General features: G+C 48.0%; 1 protein-coding gene across 5 annotated transcripts in view; it reads right to left on the bottom strand.

The window, feature by feature from the left end:
• LOC144105434 (rho GTPase-activating protein 1-like) overlaps positions 1 to 14,844 on the bottom strand; it is a 168,502-nt gene that overhangs the window by 55,549 nt on the left and 98,109 nt on the right. The window contains exon 1 of one of the 5 annotated variants that reach the window (XM_077638548.1): positions 8,420 to 8,551. The exons of 3 other annotated variants lie outside the window; for them this stretch is intronic. In XM_077638548.1, the coding sequence (XP_077494674.1) occupies positions 8,420 to 8,495 (76 nt within the window). In that variant the 5' untranslated portion in view covers positions 8,496 to 8,551. Of the gene's footprint in view, positions 1 to 7,686; positions 8,368 to 8,419; positions 8,552 to 14,844 lie in introns of those variants that run through there. One more of the 5 variants, XM_077638552.1, reaches the window with a different exon arrangement.

The following is a 14,844-nucleotide window of genomic DNA, read 5'->3' as shown; positions in this document are numbered from 1 at the left end:
TTGCAACCACACTTTCACAGCACTTCGGAATTCGACTGCGGTCTGTCAGAACCAAGTGAGTCACGGAGAAAGACAGCACGGCGTCGGTTCCCTCATTTTCACTGTCGGAAGAGTAGAACTACTCCATAACAAGGAACTATGCGATGTCGCCGTCATCCATGGCCAACTCCATGGCTGGCGCTAGTCACGTTAGGTACAAAAACGACCACACACAAAAAAATACGCGCTCGAACTGAACTTCTCCTTATGGTGCCTCCACGATATGGTGCCACGACGAGCAGACAGCAAGGCCTGCACGCACTAGATTGAAAATTGCCCCACCTGTGAGGTGCAGCGCTGCTCGCACGGTGGCCAAAGAGACGACATAAGTTTAGAAGTGTAGGACTGCAAACGAATTTTTAAAAAATGGTGAATTTTAACACCATTCATAACACAGTTACATAAAAATAAAGAAAAAAGCCAAGCATGGCGGCAACTACCACCACCCCAATTTAAAGGAGACGCTCCTATCTTCCATCCATTACTACACAGTAATCAACCATCCATACATTCAACTTGCACCCTGCACCATGGAGCTGGTTCTGCACTGCTGAAATGAACTGTATATAGGCACTTTTTCAGGTTTGGTGCTGTGAACCAGCTCTGAATAGAATGCAGCTTTATGAGATAAAAAATTGCAGGGGAAAATTAAGCTCCGCCTTAAAGGAGCTATTGAAGGGGGTCTCAACAAAGATGCGATGTGCCTCAGATGCTAAAGGATGCCGTTTCACAGATATCCTCCAGCAAGAATTTTTTAGATGCGTTTTGTGCAAGCTGTAGTCAAAATTTTAATTTCCGTGTCTTCACGCCTTTCTCTCTCCTCTTGTCACTTTTTGCACGCTGAAATGCCCGCGCTCCTCTGCCGGTCCCACAGGACCCACGCACCCGCCCCCTCCAACGGCTGCCGACACGCGCGAACCAATGCTATAGCAGTCCGCTGCTGGCGTAACGAGTGCTACATGACGTTACGAGCGCGGATGCTGACGTAACGAGCGCGGATTCGGGCGAAAGCCCAGCACCGTGGGTCGCCGCCAGGCGCGGGAAAAGGAATTTTAAAAATTGCAGTGTAAATTGTCGGCTCGCTTTTGAGGTCTTGTACGCGGCATGAACGCTTGTTGGCCTGTACTCTACATAATGCGAGCATTTTATAGACAACCTCAAACACCCTTTTCAGGGTTACTGCCCACATATGCGGAAATGTTCATTCTCTACTTTACATTCATAGATCACATGGGAGCCCTCGTAGCACTCCTGGTGCAGTGGTGCAGCGTATAGGTGATGAGTGACTGCCCTGCGATGACAGGTGCCACCGGTATAGTGAACTATTACATTTTAGTACAATGTACCACCGGCAGGGCTCGTGCGACCCAGGTTGCCGAATTAGATTGCTCCTCCGGGAATATTTTGCTCACAACGCCGATGGTGCCGGGTTTTCTGCAGAACAGCAGCACTATATGCTATCGCGTTAAATGAAACAAGTTATGCACCACGTGTTGGCGAATTCCATGTATGCTAATGTCTGATGCAGAATTGCAAAGACCAAAGCAAGCAACCGAGAGCTTCTGTACTCCTTTCATTTCGGTGGGCAAATTTTCTTCGGTGCGTTGCATAATTGCGCTCTTTTTACAGTTGCATGGGTGGTGGCTTTCTATAAGGAGAACATCGATCAGACGGCATGTTGCAGCTTGAAACCGCGATGCCCACATGCAGAATCGCACTGTGCCTCATCAAAAGGCATATGTTCAGCACGCACTTTTGTAATCAGTGCATGCAGCATACACATCTTCACAAAGGTGCAAATATTCAGATGAAGCCTGACGCGCTATTTGTTTATACGCGACTATGCAGCACTATCTGAATAAGGCGACCACATCGACCCATCGGCTCTTCGTACTCTTCACCGCGCTACTGCATGGGCGCGGCGCTATGCAAAGCGGCTAGGCAGGCAACGCTGGGCTGCATGGTGTGCCCGCCCGACCTCTACGCAGGGCAATCGACATCTTTGGAGAGTGTTTCAAGCCATGGAGCACCCTTCTCAGGTTGCAGATTACACAGAGAGCATTCGCCTCGCGCTAAATGTGGATGAGGACACATTTGCACAACAAGCGGCTCGTCAATTTTTTCCAAACCATGACTGCACGCTACGTCTCCACCTGACTTACCGCTTACACAGCCCTCCGATGGGATTACTTCTGACCTCACCATGGCAGAACTGCTGGCCTCCATTGAATGTTTAAAAACTACTACTACTACTGCCGGGCACGATGGCATACCTAACTCCTTGTTCCGTAACTTGAAAGGGAGGGCTTTGCAAACCCCATGCTCAGGATCCACATAACATTCAAGCGGATGCTATGACTCATCTTCATACATCAGACGATTTGCCACCTTCCCCTCTTCCCCAGATCCGTTCCGGTCCCATGTTTCAGATTCCAAAGTTCTGCGCCAGCGAACACGTGCTCTAATTCCTCCGTGTTCGCACCCCCTCCCCCGTAGTCTTACTCGGCAGAAGGAGGTATCCGTGCGCCGGATTCAGGCAGAGGTGGCTCTGACACCATCTGTCCGTCATCGGTGGCGTGCCAAAGATCTGCCAGCACCTGACAGGTGCCCTCACTGTAGTGCTGCACCGGACATTTGTGATGTGCAGCACTTGTTGTGGACGTGCCCAGCAACGGCTGCTATAAGAAATGGGTCTTCACTCCTTCTTTTAACTTTCAATCCCGTGCATTCCTTCTCCCCCTTCGTTTTTATTTTCAACTTATGCCTTATGGCACACTTCTCGAATAAAAAAAAAAAAGAGATCACATTCAGTCTGTGCGTGTCATAAGTGGAAATCCAGTGCAAATCAGTGAAACCGAGTAAAGTACCCCTTCCTTCTTCACTTTATTTACGCATACTTCCAAAAAAAGCCTAGTAAGCAGGCAGACAAATTATTACCTGAGCTTATTTCGGAAAAAAAAATAATCTAGTGCTTCTCATGAGCACACAGAACAAAAATAAAGGGTAGTTTATTTTTCCAAAATACATGACGGTGAACCATCAACTAGCCCAGCTTTCTGCCTTGACTGATCGAAAACGCATCTATAGGCCCATGCATGCTATTATATACGGTCTGTTAAGATTCGCTAAGAGTACAAGAAAATAGCTGGTCGCCAAGCCCAGCGCAGTTTAACTGCGAAGCCTGGGCCGCTCACTGTCAGCCGCCACAGAGTATGATCTAACGATCCAGAGGACTGTATCCTCCTCCTCCTCCTCCTCTGGAAGCGTCCCTGCACAGGCTTGGGCGTACAGGTTTGGATTGGAGGCGAAACGCAAAGGCGCCTGTGTGCTGATGACATCGCTTTCCTTCTTTCACTCCCTCCCTCCTACTTTCCCTCACAGCAGGGTTGAAGTGTGGTGCACCGAGATGTGAGGCAGATACTGCGCCTTTCTTTTCCTGAAACCCAATTTTCAATTTAGAAAATAAAAAGACTAGTGCAGTGCGTAGACCGCAGTTGTTTATGGTCGTCTTCGCAAAACAACACAGAACTGTGCCCCCTCGCGACACAACCAATCTTCTCTCCTGCGCAGGTGATGGCACAGCTGCGTATCTGTGGAAATGGTCCGGAGGATATCATCAGTCGGTCACCGTGCCTGCAGGGTGACTGACCCCCGCAGCGTCTGGCCTTTCACTCCTACGGCCTGGTGGCTTCGATCAGACCACGCCCTACATTACAGAAAAACGGGCCAGCCACGAATGGAACTCGGATCCGCAGTCAGACGCATTATCCGTTACGTCACGCAGGCGGGACATTTACAGGGAGAACTGCTACTGGCACACGTCGCTGTGCAGCGGGAAAACACAGACAGCAGTGGCGCCTGTCCGCTCTGGTGATGCTGCGCACTTGATTCCCACCATAGTTAATAGTAATAATTGGTTTTTGGGGAAGGAAATGCCGCAGAATCTGTCTCGTATATCCGCGGACACCTGAACCGCGCCTTAAGGGAAGGGATAAAGGAGGGAGTGAAAGAAGACAGGAAGAAAGAGGTACCCTAGTGGAGGGCTCCAGAATAATTTCGACCACCTGGGGATCTTTAAATTAATTAATTATTATTATTTAACGTGCACTGACATCGCACGCAGCACACGGGCGCCTTAGCGTTTTTCCTCCATAAAAACGCAGCCGCCGCGGTCGGGTTCGAACCCGAGAACTCCGGATCACCAGTCGAGCGCCCTAACCACTGAGCCAACGCGGCGGGTACAGCATAGTCCGATAAACTGAAAATTGTGTTGCTGTTTTTTTCTACCCGCCGCGGTGGCTCAGTAGTTAAGGCGTTCGGCTACTGATCCGGAGTTCCCGGGTTCGAACCCGACCGCGGCGGCTGCGTTTTTATGGAGGCGAAACGCTAAGGCGTCCGTGTTCTGTGCGATGTCAGATGTCAGTGCACGTTAAAGATCCCCAGGTGGTCGAAATTATTCCGGAGCCCTCCACTACGGCACCTCTCTCTTCCTTTCACTCCTTCCTTTATCCCTTCCCTTACGGCGTGGTTAAGATGTCTAACGATATATGAGACAAATACTGCGCCATTTCCTTTCCACAAAAAACAATTATTATTATTGTTGTTGTTTTTTTTCTGAGGAAATGAAAGGCGCAGTAACTGCTGCACTTCTCGGTGGACACCTGCACAGCGCCACAAGGTAAGGGATCAAGGAAGAAAGAGGTGCCGCAGTGGAAAAAAGAAGGCCGCCACCGTCTGGAAGACGTTGAAGTAACGAGCGTTAGCTTTATTGGCCGTGCGTAAAACGAAAGTCTCCGCACCCAGCGGGGCCAGTGAAGAAAACCCTGAGCGGTTCGGAAAAGTGACCAAACTTTTCCACCTAGCGGAGCGATAGACGCCTAGCGCCATCTGTCAGAGAAATTACGATGCACGTCTACCCGTTGTCGAGTAATACCCCTTCAAGATACGTCCCACTAGGTGGCTTAAGCCGCCGCCCGATTTAAAGGGTTCTGCCGCACCCATCACGTCCATCCATCCGGTAGCAGACCCCAATAATCTCGAAACGTGATGAGTGAGCTAACGCTCTTAAAGGGACACTGAGGAGAACTCTATCGTTTTTTTTGTTAGCAAAATCTGATACTTCGGCATTTCATGGCTTTGTTGCCGCTTGTCCGGGCGCGAAAGATGCATTTATTTCAAAGAAATTTGGATTCGAAGTTGAGAAAATTTTTCCCGCCGCTCTGATTCAAACTCGAGAACTCTTATGACGACACGGAGAACTCTTATGACGTCACAGAACGGAGTGAAGTGATACGTGACGTAAACGCAGACTCCGTGATTTCTGACGGCTAGCGGTGCGGTGCGCAACCTTCCTTTGCTAGCCTCAGAGATTCGTGGCTCCATGATGTAAGGAAAATTCCTCCAAGGTGGCGCCTCTTGTCTGTAAAGGGCTTCACCCTACAGTGGAAGGCAGCGGGGCTGACTTACCCAAGGCATTGGGGTTTAGGGATAGTGAAGGGAAAGTGGATTTTAAGAGGTTAGAAGTAACCAAGCGAAGGTTATCTGATTGGTGGCTAAAAGCAAGACAGGAGTAAAATTTCACAAGACATGGCTAGGTGGCTTGAGCCACCGCCCGATGTAAAGGGTTCAGCCGTATCCATCCATCCATCCATCCAGTCATCACGCTTGTACTTGCGAGATTGGCCTGTGGCGGCGACACCTGTATTTTGGTCCTTGCTATTTTCTACATTACAAGAGCTTTGTTTTCAGTAAGAGTGGCGTTTTTGTGATCAGGAGCTGCTATTCTATCGATAATAGCCAACTTCAATTTCTCCTGAGTGTCCCTTTAAAAACGGGCGGCCTCGTCGAAGCATTGCGGAGTATACCTATACACGTCTTCGCACGGGTTATGCGTAGGCATGTGCGTATACTGAAAATTTCGAATACGAATATGAAAATTTTTTTTCAAAATAGACAAATGTTGCCGCCTTTATTATTTTCACAATAATGTATGATCTTTGAAACCAAAGTAAACAAAGCTAGAGTGACAACTAAAAAAAAACGCGACATGCACAGAAATGTATACTAAACAGTACGCAATCTGCAATGTGGTCATGCAAACTGAGAGACAAAATGAAATACTGACCCCTAACTGCAGGCACTAAAAATTGCATGACGGGTTACAAAATGTCATTACTTCGGAATTCAAGACACCAGAAGAAATGCCCGATTCATCCGAAAGTCGACGTATTAAAGGCTCTTCCCCCCCCCCCCCCCTAAAAAAATAGCTGCCGAAAAGCGGTAAGACATGGTGCGAAATAGCCGGCGTCCGAACGCCGCTGGAGAATGAGCGGCCTATCTTGGCGCCGTCGCCTAGCACGAAGCTCAGAAACCGAAACTATATACGCGGCCAGGCTATCTTTTCGTCTAGCGGCAGAGACCACTGACCTCCACTAGGGGGTTGGATGGCGCATCGGGCGCTCGAAAGTGAAGCCACCGGAAGTAAGCGGCCTCGACCTAGGAGTCAGCCTTTGGAAGTGCACGAAATAGGACCTCGGCACAGTTTTTCAGTTTTCGTTTTCCACTCAGCATTTCGTCTATTTTGCTGTTCTCGTCTTTTTCCACGACAATGCCTACCTGTTGCACCGTCAACTGCATGAGGACACCAGCAAAGTCCTCGGGAAAAACGTTTCAATAATATGGGTCCAATGCATCGCTGGCGACACTAGCAGACGACAGGATGTCGCTACACACAGCACGTACGGAGCCTCGTCTGCTCAGCTCTGTGTCGTCCCGTTGCGATGCACGTTGTCGCGCTCTAAGGCCAAGTTATGCCATCACTGGGGAATATATTTAACAAAGAATAAGTGGAAACCTTCACCAGGCAGAGTGCACCATTTTACCGAATTATGTTTTTTTAGACCGAACCGGAGCGAGGGCGAGGCTAGTATCTGGCGAGGTGCCGACGGCGTTCTGCTGGTTCGCTTTATGGCCTCTGAAAAGTATGGTTTTGCTTTTTCGACGGAGTGTGTCATGCACTGTTTCGTACTGTAGAAAATTATACCTGAATGGGTTTTTATTCGTGATGTTTGGTGTAGCTGACTTCTAACAGTGCTTGTCACGCGCGCTGCAGCATTCGTCTTTCTCGTCAGTCGTTTCGTAGCTTAAATTCGGTTTTAAGATGACCTAGCCTCATCGTTATTCTACTTCGCTCGGAAGACAAGAACCAGATAAGAACGCAGTGTTTTATGCACGTACTCCTATCCCGCGGCAGGGTGAGACCTGCATGCTTGTTTTATTTGTTTTCTCTGAAATTACAGGGTTCTCCAGACAATGCTCACATTTCTCGCATCCAACTGGCTTATTCCTTTGATATAACAGCAGAAGTTACACGGGAACAACGCAAAAAACTGAGAACAAAAGGGCGAAAGACGCGACTTTTTGAACTGAAATACACAGCAGACACTGGACTTTTGGGACATGCAGGCCAACCTCCGGTGACTTCACTAGTGCCTGCTTAGGAATGCGGCATCCAGATGAGTGGCAGGGACATTCCTGTCGTCAACACACCTTCTGTTACGCGTATGAACGGACTGCAATGCACCATTCAATAGGCGGGTGATTTTACACGATCGCCTGCCCTGCCGACGTCAACCTGACTCGACCCACCTTCGGGAGCCACGTGCCAAATCCATCCCGCAAGTTGGCTTCCCCGCATATCATAGCTGACCAAGCAGAGATGTCGGAGCCCACGCTGGAAGAGTTGTGAAGGCGACAGGACGTGTGAGATGGGCGACACGTGACACACACGGTGTTCCAGCTAACTTTATCCAGGGTTTAAAAATATACCGCGGCACTGTAAAGCCTGTTTCACATGCAAGCGAGTCCCGCCGCCGCGGCGCAAAAACCCGTCTTGATTCGTCGCGGCGAGGTTCCTCCAACAAGGTGGAAATTTTCGCTGCGACGCGCCGCTCTGCCGCTTGCATGCATGTGAACCAGCCTTGAGACGACGCTGCCAAGTACACGTTTCAGGCTTTTGTATGGAGCAAGTGACACTAATTTTTGTACGGGCCGCTGAAGCAACACGATAGTGCGTCTTGCGAAACAGGCCGAAGGCACACATGGAAGACGTATCGGCACGTATGTACACGGATAGGTGGACAGGGATGGCCAGCACTGGTCGTTTCAGACGCACTTTTTTCTTTTTCGCCACGCATTCACAGGCGCTTCTGACGGCCGGAGTGAGACTCGAATTTCACAGCGTCCGGAGGCGTGGTCGCGACGGAAGCACGTGACACAGTCCCGCACGAAAACACGGGCGCAAGGATGATGATGTATACGCCAAGTCCTTTTCTCGGTTCGAAAATCGCAGTGTGTGCAGCACGCGAGCAAGGGAACTCACCTGACGCGGCTTCCTGGAAGGACATCTCGTGCTTCTCGAAACGGAAAACGAGCGCTGTATAATCGATGCCGAGCATACGTATACGCTGAGTGCGCGCAGATAGGCGCTGTCCTGCACAGGCGGCCGTTGTGACTAACGCCTTATCTCGGCTGCGCTGGTCGCGGCTCCCGATAAGGCGCCCCACTCCGCCCTCCACAGAGTGGGGAGAACACACGCGTTGGTGCAGGAGCCCCCTTGAAGCCCATGGCTGCTCGCCCTGAACATGGGCTTGCCTATAGAGAGCACAACATGCATAAGAGTTGGCACCAAACATCCCAACAGGATGACTACTGAAAAGCGATATCTGAGCGCGGCCAGTTAGCCGCTGCTATTCGACAAGCGATTAACGGATTTCCGAAATCCTACCAGCTATAGGCAGCAGCGTGCGACACCTCTGCAGACACCAAGCGGCGGTTCTCCTCCGTACGCCGAAAGCTGTCCGACGTGCGGACAACCGAAAACTGGCTCCGAGGAAAGGAAAAGCGCAGTGACTGCCTCACTCCTGCGTGGACCCTCCTATCGCGCGGTGTGCGGAAAGAGGAGTGAAAGAAAGCGGTGCCGTAACGGAGGGCTCCGGATTCACATGCAGCCACTTGGGGGTCTTTTTTAATAACGCGCGCTGACAACGCACAGTAAGAGTCTTGCATAACGAGGACCCGGCTGAGGCGTTTGGATGGAGGCGAAATGCAAAACATGCGTACCGCTACCGTGCGCTAAACTGCCAGACCAAATGTTTTTGTTGTTTCGAGGAAAGGAAAACCACCGTAGGTCGAGTGAGCCCGGATATTTCGAATTATTGGCCCATCGAACACACAGATTATCTCCTTGGACATCCTGTGCAACTCGCGCACCAAAGCTATAGCAGCGGGCCCCGCTTCATATGCTTCGCTGCCGAAAACGTTACGCAAACCAACTGAACCTTCATTTTAATGACCTATTTGTGTACTAGCTGGAAACAGGCCTATTAGACACCTTACGATACTCGGTGTCCCTTTAAGGGTAACGAAGTGGATTCCAAGGAAAGGCAAGCGTAGCAGGAGGCGGCAGAAGGTTAGGTGGGCGGATGAGGCTACGAAGTTTGCGGGGATAGAGTGGGCTCGGCTGGCACATGACAGGGTTAATTGGAGAGACAAGGGAGAGGACTTTGTCCTGCGGTGGGCGCCAACAGGCTGCTGTTGCTGCTTATGATGACGAAATAGGTAAAGTGGACAGGACACAGTACTTATTCTCCTAACAGATTTAACCGAAAGCCAACCATTTAAACGAACAGGGAAGAAAACCAATTAACGCCGACCAAAGCGCATTAGAAAAACACACTAGTCCATTGTGCGAACAATCTTTTGAGATTAGCAGAAGCAGTGCGCACGTGCGGTGCCCCAGCGAGTTATCTTCGCGGGAGATCAACACAACACGACAACTCGTTGGGTTGAAACACATGTGGTGTACACTGGGCATATTGATTTCAGGGGCAACGACTCAACACAATACAGTGATCTGTGTTCTTCTCACCCCCTTTGTTAGATGTTCATCGGTTTTCGCTGTCGCGCATCATTTCCGTCTCGTGTTTCCGGTCTATGCGACTGGTCTCTCCGAATGCATGAGGTCGTTTTTGAAGTTAGACCGGTCCCTGTAAGATATATGTACCGCACACTGACCACTTTCCCTTGTCTCCTTTTCTGAATGGAAAGGAAGAGGGCTTCAGTCGTGAGTGGGCATATCTGGGAGAGAGGAGACTCCACAACAAAGCGAGAAAACGACCGTGCCTCACAATGGGACGAAAAACGCACACGAACCCTTTGCGGTTAAGATGCTCGCCACCGTACACACCAGCCGTTGTGGCGTGTACACTCCTTCTCTTGTCCCTTGTCTTTTGTGACTGGTTTTTTTCAAGTTACTATGAACCAACTGGCCCGCATTTCAACCCTTATGCCAATGCGGACCAGCTCCAGCTTGACGAGGGGCGCAGCGATCAACTCCAGGGAGAGCAGGTGGACAGGACGGAGAAGCGGCGCTCTAGGAGTCATGGTCGACGCCACAATTTACGAGACGAGAGAATGTCAGAGTCGACGGCGCTGGCAACTCCACATTCTAGACGACGTCGGATCAGCCGGCCGACAACGCAGGTTGTTCCAATGGAGACTGGCAAACATATAAAGAGGCCAGTGCAAGGGTCTGCCATCATATGGATGCGCAGACACGGTTTACGGGAAAGAAAATTACAGTACGAAGCGCTGCTTTTGTGGTCTTGCATTGAGTCTAGCAATACTATATATAAAAAAAAACTGCAAGCTGGATCAAATTTCTCCGAAAGTATTAGCGTAGTTCGGGGCGCCCTCATAGCCGACTGCCGCATACTTCACCAGTGGACTCGGCGAGGCGGCGGGGATCATGTCGCTAACGCAAAGATTCCTGCTTACTGTCCAGGTTAGTAGTGTTTATTCGTACAGAAGTGACGAAAGGTGTCTTGTCGTTATGCCGAGCCCACATATGGTTTGACCATTGCATATGAGTGTTTCTGTACATCGATGCTATTGATTTGCGGAGACGTTGAGCAAAACCCTGATCCATGCAGATCCCTCTGTCCCGGAATTGCTTCAGCAACTTGTTATAGGCCAGCAAGCTATACGCAGTGACTTGGCCAATGTTATCAGTAGGCTTGAACAGACAAAAAACTCTTGCGAACTTTGGCGTGCGCGTGAACGAACTCGAGGAAAACGTGAAAATAATAGCGGCAAAGAAGAAGGAAACAGATGGCCTACATGAAAGCTTAACAGAGGTCCAAGAATCATTGAAATCGCAGAGTGCAAGGTTAGTTGATCAAGAGGATAAAAGTCGCAGGAACAATTTGATTGTATTTGGCATTAAAAAAGAGGAAGACGAGACTGAAGAAATATTACGCCGAAAGGTGATCGACGAAGTTTTCTTCGATAAACTTGGACTTAAGTGTACTTCTGTTTCCCGCATTCACAGGTTAGGTCACCAAGGTGCGAATTCACCAATTATCTTATACTTCCAGGATTACTTTGAAAAACAACAGGTTTGGAGCAGTGTTGGAAAGTTAAAAGAGCCCGGAGTGTCTATCCAAAACGACTATTCTGCGGAAGCAGTCGAAAAGCGTACATTACTTTGGCTGAGTGCAAAAAATTAAGGTGACAGTGGCAAAAAGTTTCCCTTTTGCATGACAAACTGCGAATTGATAACACCTACTACGCGTGGGACGATGCCTCGAATTTACGTGTTCCAGCGCCTATCAGAGGAAGCGAGACTTCTGAAAGATAGCGATTTCAGGCCCAAGCACATGACCTACGCATGTTGTCTCTTAACGCCAGAAGTATCAAGAACAAAACGGACGCCCTTGAACTACTACTGCTTTCTTATGGCCCACACGTTCTTGTTCTTTCAGAAACATCGTTGCATGATAAAATAAGTAATGACGAGATATCACATCTTTAGAAGGGATCGTGGTTCAAGAGGCGGGAGTGTCACAGCAATTGTGAAGTCATTTGTGCGGGTCACTGTCCTCGACCAAATTCCTGATCATGAAAGTCTGTTTCTAAATGTGTCGTGTTGGGGTTTGACCTTTTTGTTATGTGCAGTTTACCGCGCTCGTGACAATGAAATCGCATTTCTTGACAGCTTATATGATCACCTGCTAGCCAAGCGTGAAAATAATGTGATTGTGACGGGAGATTTCAATTTACCAGGCCCGGACTGGGAGAGTTTAGCTTCGGAACCTGTGTTTCTAGTGATGTAATTATGGACTTTATGTTAGCCTTAAACCTTAAACAAAGTGTGTGTGACTGTAGCCATATAAATGCTCTGTTGGGTTTGTTTTTTGTCACTGACTTGTTCTCTAATGGTGAATTGCGAGTTGAACCTGGTATTTCGGATCACCAATTGTATTTTTCTTGTCCTACTGGTCACGTTAAACTACCCGGAATTTGTCGGTTGCTTATGTCCATGGTTTTGATTGCTCTGACGACACTTCTATTTTGATTATCTGGATGATGTGTTGATGTGTACCAACGAACGTGACACACACAGCTTATGGGAACGCCTCAAGAGGGGTATTTTATTTTGTACCGCAAATTTTGTACCTCGGCGGAAAATTAGAAATAAGCGTCGGAGCCCCTGGGTGAGCCGCCATATTATTCATATGAAGCAGAGACTTAAACGTGTTAGGCGACATCACTCCTTACCTTCCCAGTATTTGCAGAAATTAAAACATGAATTAGCACAGGCACTTTTTGCATCAAAATACCATTACTTTGAGGTCACCCATCCTTCATTCATAAAAACAGATCTGAGCAACTTTTGGCTATACCTTGGCCAACAAAAGGAAGCCTCGTCATTGATGTGAAGGATATCTCTCAACTCTTTAACAGGTACTTCCAAAGTGTTTTCGGGAGCCTTTCAGATATGGTTGTTGATGCACCCAGACAATCCATCGATCCTGACAAAGTTCCTGTTATTTCCGCAGAAGGGGGTCCTCTTTTTGCTGCGAAAAATAAATATTCGGAAGGGCCATGGTCTGGATGACATTCCAAATCCCTTTTTAAAGCGTTACGCGGCCCAGATCTCGGAGCATCTGGCTAAAATTTTCACTTTATCTCTTCAAACGAGTGGGTTGCCAGAAGATTGGAAGAAGGCTCGTGTTGTGCCGATTCATAAAAAGGGGGACAAGTTACTCGTGACTAATAACCGACCGGTATCAATTATCTCTACATCCTGTAAGCTTCTAGAGCACATCGTGGCCCGCTTTATAATTGACTTTTTAAATGAAAGAAATATTGTCACCTTTTAAGCACAGATTCAGGAAGGGTATGTCGACCATCACTCAACTATTTACGACTATTGATGATTTTCTTAGAGTGCTGGACAACTCGGGACAGATCGATGTTGTTGTTTTTTTATATGGCGAGAGCTTTTGATAAGGTGCCACAATCAAAGCTCCTTTATAAATTGCAGTTACTTGGTATTCCGTTTTATCTTATTGAATGGGTCAGAGCATATTTAGGCGGTAGAACTCAGTGTGTTGATGTGAATCCCTTCCTGTTACTTCCGGTGTTCCTCAGGGTAGTGTGTTAGGACCTTTGCTGTTTTTAATATAGAAAAATGATTTAATAGATACCATTCCTCCGTCTGTGTCAATAACATTGTTCGCAGATGACTGCGTTGTATATAAAGAAATAGCATCAACTGCAGATCATAAATTGCTTCAAGAATCTTTGCTCAAAATATGTCACTGGTGTGAAGTATGGAACATGGATTTTAAACATTGATAAGAGTGTACTTCTCCGAGTTACGAGAAAGAAAAAAATGTTAGTAATTACCAATATTGCCTCCACCACAGCCACATTAGAGAGGTCTTACAATATAAATATCTAGGAATTACTCTTAACAACCGATTAACCTGGGGCACTCATATTTCTGAGATCTGTTCAGCTGCTTTCTCTAAGCTTTGTTTCTTGAGACGTAAATTAAATCATACTCCTAAAAATATTAAGCTTTTGGCTTACAAAACTTTTGTCAGGTCCAAACTTGAAAATTCTTCTGATATCTGGGACCCGTACACCAAGAAAGATATCTATCAACTAGAGCTCATCCAGAAGAAGGCAGTACGTTTCATTTTTCATAAATATAGAAGGTCTGACTCCCCAACACAGCTCATGAAAGACAATAAAATTCTGTTGCTCCGTACACGCAGAAAACTTAACCGAATTTCTTTCCTTCATAAAATTTTGGCAGGTAAGCTGAGCATTTCTCCCCCTTCATTCCTCAGGCACTCCACTGCTCGAAGGACCCGCCATAGTAGGGAGCACTCGTTAAAGCCTATTTTTGCTAAAGCAAACGCATTTAAGCGCAGTTTCTCCCTCAAACAATAGCTGATTGGAACGCACTCCCTGAATCGATTTTTAACTCTCCCAACGTAGAACAGGCGCTAAAAACTTTTTTGCTCAACTAAAAAGGCAGTGGCTCTCCTATGTTCAGTTTTCCAGCATGTATTTCTGTTTTGTCTTTGCCATGTTTATATTTTAAGTTCCATTTTTGCTGTGTGTCGCATGAAATGCTCTTCACGCGGTATTGTGATTTGTGTTTTGTCATGCCCCTCCTGCTTGGGCCAACGCTGGCCTGGAGTGTTTTGAAATAAATAAATAATGAAAATGGTTGACTGCCGCAGAGTGGCACAGACCGTGGGAGGCGAGGAACAGCAGCCAACGGAGAGGGAAGAAGACGGAGTGCCGGGGCGGGAACAGAGCAGCGGGAAGTCTGCAGGCAGGATATGGAGACATCGGATGCTTGGAAAAATGAAATAATATAACACTCTCGAGTCACGGAGCTGCGTCGAATGCCTTCGGACCGATCGAGAGTTGCCTGAAGAGCTC

The sequence above is a fragment of the Amblyomma americanum genome, chromosome 9 (genome assembly GCF_052857255.1).
Source record: "Amblyomma americanum isolate KBUSLIRL-KWMA chromosome 9, ASM5285725v1, whole genome shotgun sequence".
NCBI lineage: Eukaryota > Metazoa > Arthropoda > Arachnida > Ixodida > Ixodidae > Amblyomma > Amblyomma americanum.
This window is presented reverse-complemented; position numbering and strand designations above follow the sequence as displayed.